The following is a 12,881-nucleotide window of genomic DNA, read 5'->3' on the forward strand; positions in this document are numbered from 1 at the left end:
ATATCGGGCTGTTCCGTCAACAAGGCGCCACAAACGCCGCGCTGAAATGCTCATTACGAAGGGTTTATAAAAGAATGAAGGAGGTGACTGAACATATATCTCTTTATTCCTTACCATGAATTACAGGCCAATATTTAATCAACACTTGAATGTCACAAGTAATAATATATATTTTAAAAATACAAAAACTATCAAGAAAAACCGGTGACTGCTACAAGAGAAACAGGGTCGCGCAGGCGCTCGGGCTATGGCGGGATGTCATTTATTTATTTTTTACGGTGGCCACAAAGACTCGTCATCGATTTGTGGAACTTTTTTTCCCTCTTATTTACCTGGTTTCTTTGTTGATTAACATCTGGGGGGCTCAACCCCGGTCCTCAAGGGCTACTAACAGGTCAGGTTTTAAGGATATCCCAGCTTCAGCTCAGGTGGCACAATCAGTGGCTCAGTCACAGACTGAGCCACCTGTGCTGCAGCAGGGATTGATTAAGCCACCTGAAGCAGGGATGTCCTGAAAACCTGACCTGTTGAGGGGGGACCTGAGGACTGAAGTGGAGCACTCCTGATCTGCAGAATGATTGGAGCTGTGAAGATTTTAGAGTCGCTTGTGAGAAAGGGGTCAACAATACTTTATAAAAATCGGCATTATAAGGACAGGCCAACGTAGAGAGATTTAACATCTTTTCAGTGTAATTTGCAGCCCTAAAAATGGAATCAGCCTCAAAGTTTCTGCTTTAATTAATTTAAACACCGATTTCAGGCCAGCTCATAATTATCTGTTTGGAAAGTAATTCTGATGCTGTCATTTAGCAAACAAAGAACAGAACAAAAACAATTTATCAGTGGCACCAAGGACTGGCAAACAGTCTTATCCCCAAAAGATATCAATCATTGTTTTTTTTTTTTTAAAACCAAAACCTCAAAAGCATGTTTGTCCTGAAAATATTAAACATGCCACTGCCCTTCCGTTACGTTTGCCTGCTCTTTTAATGAACAATTTGGCCTTTTACTGCAATAAACTCCTGTATTTAGTATGGTAGAGATGAAACAGTAAAAGCACATTAAAAAAAAAAAAAAAAAGTTACTCCCCGGACCAGAAGCAAGCCTTAAAATCTCCACGTCCCATCTTCAGCCCGCGAGTCCAACTAATGTCAGGTATAAACAGATCGGGAGACTTGGGAACAAACACGGGCTTCTCCGTTTAATCCACACTTACAAATGTATAGGCTTCTAAATGGCCCCAAACCAGACATTTGTCACATCTTACAGTATCTTAGAACTTAACGCATTCACGGCCAGATGGGCACAACATATCGCCGCCCCTCTGGTATGAAACGGTATATATTTTCTGAAGGGATTTTAAAACACTTCTAAATTAAGCAAAGAAGGTGGAGAGCCGTGCTGGTCCTTTCTTCCATGTAGTAACAAAGGGTTGGAGAGGGAGTAGGGGGTATGATACTTTTTATTGGACCAAGAGGTAGTTGATCTGTTACAAGCTTTCCAACCTCTCAGGGTAGGGGTCGGACCTGACGAAGGACCCTGAGAGGTTGGAAAGCTTGTAACATATCGACTACATGTTGGTCCACTAAAAAGGCATCATACCCCTACTCCCTCCCTCCTTTGTTACTAACACACTTCTACAAAGACATTTTCAATGTGACCCGTACATGGTGAAAATAAATGCAAAAATGGCAGCACAGGATGATATTACAGTGCAGTTATGATCAGAAGAACATGCAAGAAATACAACAGAATGCACACAGGAGGGTCCTAGACCAGGAGTGGGCAACTCCAGTCCTCCATGACCTCCAACATATCCGGTTCACAGGATATCCCTGCTTCAGCACAGGTGGCTCAGTCGGCAACGACAGCCACCTGTGCGCTGAAGCAGGAATATCCTTGAAACCAGGACCTTGATGACTGGAGTTGGCCACCCCTGGCCTACGCAATGCGGTTCCATACAAGTTACTGATGAGGTCTTCTACAAGCAGATGTTATAAATGCAGATGTTCATGCTTTTTACACAAGGCGAGGAGATGGAGTGAGGAGATGGCAGGGAGCAGGCAATGTGCTACATGAGGGAATTACAGGAAACCAGAACTGAAAATGAAAACAGAAAACAAATATATAAAAGTATTATTTTTCTCGTGGAAGAATAAAAAATAAAATAAAAAAACCCCAATGGCGGTGCTATGTTAAGGGTGGCTGGCATTTGTTAATTAGGTTAACATGCAAGGCGTGCGCACACGCACTGAAATGAAGCAGTGGGGCGACAGTTAACGCAATCTTGTGTGTTTCACGAATTACCGATTCACTGCTGGAAGGCGTCACTATACAAAGCGTCACTATACAAAGCGTCACTATACAAAGCGTCACTATACAAAGCGTCACTATACAAAGCGTCACTATACAAAGCGTCACTATACAAAGCGTCACTATACTAAGCGTCACTATACTAAGCGTCACTATACAAAGCGTCACTATACAAAGCGCCACTATACAAAGCGCCACTATACACAGCGCCACTATACAAAGCGTCACTATACAAAGCGTCACTATACTAAGCGTCACTATACAAAGCGTCACTATACAAAGCGCCACTATACAAAGCGCCACTATACAAAGCGCCACTATACAAAGCGCCACTATACAAAGCGCCACTATACAGCACTGAAGGGTTTAATACCAGCAGTACACGAATAGTGGGAGTGGTCAGTGTAAAGTATCAAGAGGGTGTAAATTATTAAAACGTTAATGAAACGCGCGCTTTGCTTATTCGTGTCCGCGGCGTTCACTTGTGTTGACAGGAAACGCTTTGCTTCCTCCCCAGCAGAGATGGACGAATGTGAGAAAATTTGGCCCACAATTAATAAAATGCGATTTCGTGGTCGAATCTTCGCCCTCGTTCGGCAGAAAAGTGGCTGTGTGTTACTGCACCTAAACCCGCCAGTCTACCCGCTTCTCCCTCCCATTCTGCGAACGCCGAACGCCGGCCGACGCACGTTTATACATTTGCTTGAAGCAAAAAATTTTCAACAGTCCACCCGTGCGCATGCGCAAAGCCCCTCCCACCCCCTCACGGAGACCGTCCCCGTAGTTATACGCCAATCAAAGCAAATGTCGAAACAGAAATATTTCAGGGCGTTTGCAAATGTGCAGATATTTGAACCGTCGCGAGGGGGCCCTGTGTGTGCGATGCATTCGTGTGCCGATCTGAGATCGAGCCGAGGATATCTGCGCCCGCAAACGAACGCCACACTCTTGGCAGAGGTCTGTGAAGAAATTCCCCCATCTCTACTCACTAGTACAGGGTGGCCAGCTCCAGTCCTCAAGGGCCACCAACAGGTCAGGTTTTTAGGATAACCCGGCAGGTGGCGCAATTAGTTGGTCAGTCATTGACTGGAAAACTCCAGTCCTCAAGGATCACCAACAGAACAGGGTTTACGGATATCCCTGCTTCAGCACAGGTGGCTCAATCAGTGGCTCAGTCTTTGACTGAGCCACCTGTGCTGAAGCAGGCATATCCTTAACCTGACCTGGTGGTGGCCCTGGAGGACTGGAGTTGGCCACCCCTGCACCAGTATCTACTAATTTATGGTCAACTGAAGCGCCTCGGGGACAGTTGTCCCAAATTAATTCTCCGGGATCTTATTTAAGACAGCGCACCCCCCTCCCCCCCCAATCACCGTTTGTTTCTAGAATGGAAAACTGTTGGGAAATGCGAGATCTTTATTATCATACTGTGCAACGCACGTACAGTTTCCATCTAGAATCAACAAGTGCGCAGAGATGGGCTCTCTTTATTTCCTGTACAATGAGCAAGTGTTTAGCAGGAACTTTATCCACAGGCAACAATAGGCAGCCTTGTGTCCGTGGTCAGTCTCAAACCAGTGTTTGTCATAAGCACCATCAAAAGTATTGTGGCGGCAACAAGAATGAAAATACAGGGGTCAGAGGGCAGCGGTGTCTCTTCTGTGTCGCAGAAGCAGAACGCGCAGGGGGCTGTCCCGACACGGCACAGTTATTATAGGATTCACTTTGTTTATTCCAAAACAAGCTAAATGCATGATGGTAATTCCTGCCTGAAATGTGCAATCCCAGCAATGTGATGTGATTTTCTTTTTTTAACCTATTCATTATAAAATCAAGGAAAATTAGTTTGTCCTTCTAAACTTTTGTTAAAGACTTCAAAAAAGTGCTATTATTTCGAGTTGCAAGGCTTACAGAGTTATTTATTCAACCCAGTTTATTGTAAACACATAATACATCATTCATAATCCCCTTGTTAAAATAAATAAAAGCAGGAATCCAGCACACTCGTCTTGATGGGGGAAGAAAAATAGATTTAAAAAAAATTAATAAAAAAAAAAAAAAAGTATAAGTCTACCCTTGGCTTCCCCACCAATAGGAGGGGTTGAAATGTCTTATTGGTGTTTGGGGTGAACTAGAATGGACACCTGCACCCCACTGACCCCTGCACCTCCAAATTTTATAGACCGTCATCTAATGCATCATTCAGAGGTTAGGTTTTTGCAAACATTTTTTTCTTCCAATCTTTGCTTTTAATTGAACTGGATCTTTGATGCCGAATTTTCGTCGGCGTTTGAAACCTCTGAACATTTTAGAAAGAAGATGACGGCGGCGGCATGCCGACCTACACCCAGACACCGTGCCACCTGACCCATTACTGGTCTCACACCCTCGGTGTTCTCTTAGTTAGTGAAGCTTACCCGGACCTTGAGTCCCATGCAGCAAAACAGCAGAGTTAACTGGAAGACAGCACATGATGGGGACGTGTTGGTAACATGAACACAATGCAGGGGAAATTAAGCACAAATACATGGAAGGTGAGCGGCAGCAGAGCAAAAAAACAAAAAAAAAAAAAAAAACATAGGACAAAGTCTAGGAAATCCTCAAGGCAAATTATATATATATTAACACAAAGGGGGTGGAGATGCATGGTAATGGTGGTAATGGTGATAATGGTGATGTGTTAGTGCCTACAACCAAATTGCAAGTGTAGGATAAGTAGCCGACACATATATAAAGAGACATCAGGCATTGAAAAGGACAGTTTCCGCCGCATCCTTGGTCCCGCCCTCCTGCTCCTTTGGAATCCCGGCGTCAAATGACACCGCAACGTCACGCCGCCATGGCAACAAGATGCCATGTGATGTCAGCAGCGTCATTTGACGCCAGGAATCCAAAAAGGAGAGATGGAGGGCGGCAGAAAGGACGCGGCCGACACCGGCAAGTGCCTTCCCATTAGGTCCGATAGGCCCGAGAGCGTGGCAAAATTATATGGGCGCGTACATTTTTGCTGCCTTAGGCCTGCGCCGAACGGGAAATCAGACACCGAGTGCGAGGTCTGGTACCCTCGCCCAGCACTGGACGAGTGAACATCACACGGTGTGAGAGAGCAGGGGGAGTGTACGGGTCAGGGTTGGCTGGGAGTTTTGGCGGGGAGGCCTCTTAGCTTCTCCAGAGCAGCATCTCCTCCTGCTATGTCACATGATCACGACGATGTGACAGTCATGTGACGTCACAGGGTCACGTCGTCACACCATTGCAGGAGGAGATTCCAGCTCCGGAGAGCAGATAAGAGGCGCTGCGCTCTCCCCCGGCAATCAGTTGAAATGTAGTGGGGAGGAGCGCCAGGCCTCTAAGTGCGGGGCTCGGTGCAGTGGCACGAATGACACCACCATAAAGCCGGCCTAGTAGTGTATGGTAAACCAACTTACTTCTTCCTCTCCTTGTCCTTTTTCAGGGTCTGGGACCCTCCGGCCTGCAGCGCCTGAGACTGAAGCAGCTCCGTCGCGGTCTTCCTCTTCTTAAACTCATTCAGCTCGTCGTCAAGGCCTTTCTTTTTATCTTCCAGCTTCTTCTTCTCGTCCTGATGCATTTTCTTAAGGCGATCAAACTTTTCGTGAAGCTTCAATGAAACATGCAATATATTAACCCAGCCCAACCTATTACACCAACACCCCCAACACCCAACACCAACACATTTATCCAAGTTACAGAACGAGGCTTCAAGGAGCCCAGAAAAGCAAACTGCTGCTTTCTTACAGAGAGTTAAAGCAGCGACAGAGAAGCCCAACGCTACATCCAATATGGCAAAAATACACACTACTGGGCCTGCCTTGTCGTGGCTCACAGGCTTACAATGCTCGTGCCAAAGGGTTAAACTAAATGAGCCTTTTTCAAGTGACTGTAAGTATTTAACTGTGTATTTTTGTCATATTGGATGTAGCATTGGGCTTCTCTGTCGCTTGTTGTATACATTTGCCACTCTCAATAGCTCTCCTTTTTGACACACATACATATATATTTTGTGGGGGCTCAGGGGTTCCCAAAAAGAGCTTGCTGGGGTTCTGTGTGTTTGTTAACAGAGTTAAAGGTGCAATACATTCAATATCCTACATGTTTTTATTTTTTTTAATAAAATCAGTTCTGTAGTATGATAATACTTGCCGATTTAAAAATATATATTATTCACTCAATGCCATTTTTAATATACAGATACGCCTTTGATTTCTATAGCAGGCTTTAGCCCACCTCCCCCAGCAGTGCAAGATTTTTGTAACACATTCCTGTTTGAGATAACTTGTTGCAAATGTTCCCAGCAGTTTGACTTGCAAACTGTAACAATAGGTAGTTACCATAGTAATATAAGAATACATTGTAGCTGCTGAGTTACACTGACTGAAGGGTTGATGAACACTGACAGGTGACCATTAAGTGAACCCACGGAAGTAGGACCTTTGCCGAGCGATCACGGGAGAACGAATCGATCAGCAGCTTAGGTAATTAGTTTGTAATAAATGTAATCAAAGGCTGCATATATTAAAAATCTGTTTAAGTGCCACTTGGATCGCCTCCTTAAAAACAGTAATAGGTTTAAAGTTTAAAATATCGCCCCATTCAATTGAATGCTCTCTTCAGTTTGCTTCCTTCCTAAGTTAAAAGCAAAGAGTCCTGACATATTTTTACACTACATTCTGGTTCTAATAAACAAAGTAAAGCACTTAAGTGATGGTATTAAAGATCAAATGTTATTATGAGGCCCAAAAGGTTGACAGAAAGCTGTCTGAGGTTTGATGGCTCTGCACTTCTTTAACACAGGCTGTGCTGAGAGCTGTGTAATGCGGCAGGCATAAGCTTATAGTGGTCCATGTTCAAATGAATAAGTAAAAGGTGACACTGTGCTGCTCATTTGCAGATCATTACCCAGAATCCCTGGCTGCAGGGGAAGCACTGCATGCTGGGAGATAATGGGGGGCAGCAGGGTTGCAGACCTGTCTGAGATGTGAATGTGCTCACAAGTTACATGTTTTATTTGCTGTAATTTTATTATTAAAATTATTTTTTTTAAATCACTGCACGGATTTAATGAACGTTAGTTGCATGATTTTATAAGATTTTTTAAATAACATTGGAACTTTCAATACCATTACTTGAGCCCCCAATACACAAATATATTTTTATTATCAGCATGGTTTTTGGAGCACCTCCCATTAATATAAAACAAAGGGGTGGCGACTACTGTATATGGGTACGAAGCAGAGACTACATATTTGTTCTAGTCATGGTAAACGCTTCTTCGGTTCATTCAAATAAAGAGAAGAGCAGCAAATACCTCCTTTTCCGCCTCCTTCAGCTCACCCTCCTTCTCTTTCACTCTCTGAACAAACAGCTGTCTCATTTCCTCTTCCTCCTTGTGCAGTTCTCCCAGAAATTCATTCCTTTTTGCCTCGTACGTCTCCTGCAAGCTAAGCAAGGACAGGAATCAAAGGCATGCCCTGAAGGGGGTACCTAAACCAGGACCCCCCAGCTGCAGGAGATACATAGCACTCGGAAAGCGGGAGGAGACCTCTTAAACCAGCTCATTGGGATGTACAAGGGAATAATAGAGACCATCAAAATACGTGAAAAACAACAATTCAACGAGAATACCCAGTAACATGTTGATGCTGCTATATTTTCCCATCTCTATTTATTTTTGCCTTATTATAACAAAAAAACATTAAAAATATACATTTTTGGGGCAGAAATACCAACCCAATATCAAATGAAGCAAAGAATTTGGTTCTCCCTTAAAACGGAGAAACTAACCACCATCCTTAGAGATACATGCCACAAATTCCAAAAAAAGTATGGCAACCCTGCCCGATATATGATATGTCTTCCGCTGTTTGACTAAGGACTCATGACCTTGGCTGGAGTCAAATGTGTTGGAGTATCGAGATTGTAAATATATATAAGGGTATTTGATGTATGACCTTTCTCCCCCCCAATCTTTATTTTGTACCCCTTTCCTCCCTTTTTTGCTGTACTTTTCAATGTCAAAAATAATAATAACACACACCACACACCTATTTGTTAAAGGAAACTGATACAATTTCTCCTCGTCCCGCATTAGTGAGAGGGTTTTGTGATTTGTAGAACCAAATGGGAAAACCAGTTTCTCTCTGCTGCTCCGACACGAGCGATTGGATTGCAAGCTTTTCGTTCTGATCTTGCCTCCCCTGTGTATGCGGCAGCATGCAACCCCGGAAGAGCATGTTTTTTGGTACCTGAACGGTTTGCAGCCTGGGTCAGTGTCTTTGAACCCCATTTCCTCCAGCTTGCATCTCCGGTACAGCTCGTAATGACGCGTGTGCGTTTGCTCACGGAGATCCTCCATGTTCACTCTTATGAGCATCTCTCGCAGCTTGACGAAATCACAGTGGTTTTCATTTTCAACTAAAGAAAAAAAAATAAAGTAGTGGGTGGTCCACGGTGCCAAAGGGGTGTGTGAGAAATTAGCTTTTAAGAGGCCCATGTGAAATCAACATTAATATGATCGGCTAAGCAGGTCACCGTAGACCAGGGGTGGCCAACTCCAGTCCTCAAAGGCCACCAACTGGCAAAGGCCACCAACTGGTCAACTTTTGAGGATATCCCTGCTTCAGCACCGGTGGCTCAATCAGTGGCTCAACCGGTGCAGACAGAGATATCCCCCAATTCCTGGCCTGTTTGTGACCCTCGAGGACTGGAGTTGGTCACCCCTGACCTAGACCAACATGCAGACCAAGCAACAGCCTAAAGATACAGCCATTGTCACGTTCATGTGACTTCCCTAATAAACTAGGACATGGTACAGTCAGAGAAGCAGGAACTATACGAACAAGGTCATCTCGAGTGGCTCGCAATACAAGTGGTTCTTGTTACCTTGAACGGTTCCCCATGGGTACTGTCGGACCTTCATCATTTTGCTTCCTATTTTGGCTTCTTCTGTGCTGCCGACCACCGCAAACGGCAAGTGAGCCTATAATATTCCAAATTCAAATATTCCCGTTACTGTTTGCAGTGGGGCAGATAATACTCTTAGCGCATTACGATACAGATCAAAATCAGTGGCTCAGTCAACGACTGCACCACCTGTGCTGAAGCAGGGATATCCTGAAAACCTGACCTGTTGGTGGCCCTTGACTGGGAGTTGGCCACCCCTGAACTAGCACTTACTGCGCATGCAAGTAAAACAGCACGCTCTTCCAACTGGCCTATTTTACATTCAAAGCAATGATGAAATAGCCTAGCAGTAAAAGGACAGACGTAGGACGTCAGCCGTGTCCCAGAACAGCAGAGTATTTGGCCTTGTAGAACTGCAGTCTTCCAGTAGAATGGCCCTGTGTATGGGCTCAATTATAGTAGAATCATCAGTAGTTAATAGAAGATATCGCTCTCCCAAGTGAAAAGGCACGCAAGAAAATAATAAAATAAAAAACAAGCTACAACATTCAATTATAAGTTATAGTAAAGTAGCAGTTCATGCAATATCCTACATGTTTTTCACACACCACACACCACACACCACACACCACACACCACACACCACACACCACACACGTATGTATGTATGTATGTATGTATGTATAGCGAAAATGTACTTAAAGTGAAGCACTACCTTTTCCCAGTTATCGATGCATGTACTGCAATCGTTATATACAGTACGTGCATAACTGATGTAACTAAGGCATGTGTAACAGGCTCTATAGTCTCCCCGCTTGCGCACAGCTTCGGTACAGGTAGGGAGTCGGTATTGCTGTTCAGGACGTGATGACAGGCGCATGCGTGACCTGCCGTTTGCCTATTGGCCGATATGTACTTACTCGCGAGTGTACTTAGAGTGGATAGAGATAGATATAGATAGATCTATCTATCTCTCTCTCAAAATGCCATTTTTAATATACCAATATTTTTTTTTTTCTATACCAGGCTTTATCCCAGCTCCCCAGCAGTGCAAGAGCTTTGCAACACTTTCATTTTTGTGATAATTTGTTGCCAATATTCCCAGCAGTTGGAACTGCAAACTGTAACAATAGTAATATAAGGATACATTGTAGCTGCCAGGTTACACTGACTGAAGGATTGATTGAAACTGAAAAGGCGGCCATTTTGAGAACCCTGGGAAGCAGGATCTTGGCTGATCGATCAACAGCTTACGCAGCTAGTTTTCAATAAAGGTAATCAAAGGCTGCATACGATTTTCTTTTTTAAAGTGTCGCCCGAACTGCTTCTTTAAAGCTCCAAAAATCAAAAAATACTCTGTCGGTCCAACTCCTCCATTATGTCACCCATTTCCAAATTTTTAATACAATTTATTTTGATTTAGAACTGGGTGCGGCAGCCTTGTAGAAGAGAATGACAGAGCTAGCCTGCGTAAAGTGATTTCACTAATCAGTTTACAGATGTAATCTAGTAAGGATAATGTTGTATGAGAGAAAAACCCCAGAAAAAAAAAAAAAATCAGCAAAGATTCTGAGTGCTGCGGAGAGGTTTAACATGAGAGGTTAAGGTCTCTACATCCCGAATATCCGCAGACTACCAGGTTTGATGGGATAAACACTCACATTCATAGTTCCATTTATCTCTGCAATCGTTTCATCGTCTGTGGGGAACTGGTAGATTTGCACGCCGTTGCTAACAAGCTCACTTGTGATTTTAATCTTGAATTTCGTCAGCTCGCTCTTTGAAATGGCATCAGACTTGGCAATTATTGGGATGATATTAACCTAAAGGAAAAAAATAAATAAATAAAGCACAGAGAACACTGTAAACATCTTTTTAGCCTTTGTATAAACGGATTAGGAGACGTCATTTGAAACCATCTAAAAACAGACAGGTTTGTAACCCCATTGAGTGTCTCTCTGATGAAGATGGCATGACCCACAAAATGAGTCATTAGCTGCTCATCAACCTGCACCTGTACATGTTCTACCTGGTCTTGTGAGAAACTTGTTTATGGTTTGCCCGCTGCCAATTTTTCTGTTAAACTAAAGTATTTTATATTTTATGGTGGCTATTGTCACTGCAACAATACATTTGTGCAAAGTCAGTTTAATTATGGACCAACCAAACTGGTGAAATGCACAACCCCACGCAAAGCTTTCTCTACACCAGGAGTGGCCAACTCAAGTCCTCAAGGGCCACCAATATGTTGTTAGGTTAAGGATATCCCCTACTTCAGCACAGGTGGCTCAACCAGTGGCTCAGTCAAAGACTGAACCACCTGTGCTGAAGGAAATATATCCTAAAATCTGACCTGTTGGTGGGCATTGAGGACTGGAGTTGGCCACCCCTTCTCTACACCTACCTTGCTGTCCAGTTTCTTCATCGTCACCAGGTCAAGAGATTTCAACGAATGGCCAGTGGGGGCGATGAAATACAGACAGGCGTGGATACGGGAATCGTGGTAGCTATGAAGGACCCTCTTAATCTTAAGCTCTTCCTGCAGGTAGGACTCGAACTGAGAATCAATGAACTCAACGATCGGCTTGTAACTTTCGGAGAAAGACAGGAAGAGGGAAGAGAACTGCAAGTAAGCTCGATACACCAAAAAGGACAACCACTTATTTTCCATGTGTAAAGGGACTAATACAGATGTGTCCATATAAATTGAATACAAGTGATTCGGAATCCATGTTGTCTGTTAGAATCCATTTTGTTTCCCCAGACTATTCAGACTGAAGTGAGAAAGATTTTGTAATAGAAGAAAAAACACATTAAGGAAATAATTGATTTGTAGGAAAGTTAGAACAAGTGAATCGTTTATAGTACATTTTGTGTACAAGATGAAGTCTGTCCAAGGTCAAGATAAGAGTATAGACTTTGTGCCCAGACTTTTCCAATGATTATTTAATTGTATTATTGTTTCATGCAAACAAGCTGTGCATAGATTAAGTTACTAGCGAGGATTTACTATATGAATCGTTTTTTAGAGTAGATACGTCAGAACGTAAAGAATGAACGAACCAACAATACCATTGAGCGATGAAGAATGCTCCGTTCTCCATCCATAGTATGGATTAGTTTGGCCTGTACATGAAGATGAAGTTTATTGTTATTTTGCCTTACGATAAATAAATGAACTATCCAGATCTGTTTTCGGATATTTCATTTGATATCGGACAATAGGAAAAAGCACAATTACAGACATAAGAAACTTTCTTCTTCACAAGGATATCATCATCTTTGCTAATCATTCATATTATTTTCAATGGACCATGTATACATACACACATTTCTAGTGACTATAGACAATTGATAGTCGTACAGTTCTAGTTTACAGAAAAAAAAAAAGTTTCACACTGTTCTCTGTGGACTCCATTGCGCAATGAAGGGGAACAACAAATATACTTTAATCAGTAGCTCTCAAAGTGTGGGACCCCAACCACTGGTGGTCCCCAAAACCTTTTGTGGTGGTCTCCGAAGCCTTTGGAAATTTACTTCAGGATGCTCTTACTCTGTTAATGGGAGCGTATCCTAACCCGACTAAAAGGCTCATTTTATTTGCAGGTCCAGTGGGTGTATGAGAGACACAAACACACGAAAGGATG

General features: G+C 43.2%; 1 protein-coding gene across 5 annotated transcripts in view; it reads right to left on the reverse strand.

Moving 5' to 3' along the window:
* The window catches only part of SEPTIN6 (septin 6), a 35,064-nt gene that overhangs the window by 5,494 nt on the left and 16,689 nt on the right, over positions 1–12,881 (reverse strand). For 2 of the 5 annotated variants that reach the window (XM_075573367.1, XM_075573365.1), the window contains exons 4-9: positions 11,639–11,825; positions 10,896–11,057; positions 9,214–9,310; positions 8,577–8,745; positions 7,640–7,772; positions 5,742–5,932 (exon numbers count right to left, since the gene is read on the reverse strand). In XM_075573367.1, coding sequence (XP_075429482.1) covers positions 5,742–5,932; positions 7,640–7,772; positions 8,577–8,745; positions 9,214–9,310; positions 10,896–11,057; positions 11,639–11,825 — 939 coding nt within the window. Of the gene's footprint in view, positions 1–84; positions 2,101–4,730; positions 4,770–5,741; positions 5,933–7,639; positions 7,773–8,576; positions 8,746–9,213; positions 9,311–10,895; positions 11,058–11,638; positions 11,826–12,881 lie in introns of those variants that run through there. The other 3 variants (XM_075573368.1, XM_075573369.1, XM_075573366.1) reach the window with 3 other exon arrangements.

Source organism: Ascaphus truei, chromosome 16 (genome assembly GCF_040206685.1).
Source record: "Ascaphus truei isolate aAscTru1 chromosome 16, aAscTru1.hap1, whole genome shotgun sequence".
Taxonomy (NCBI): Eukaryota; Metazoa; Chordata; class Amphibia; order Anura; family Ascaphidae; genus Ascaphus; species Ascaphus truei.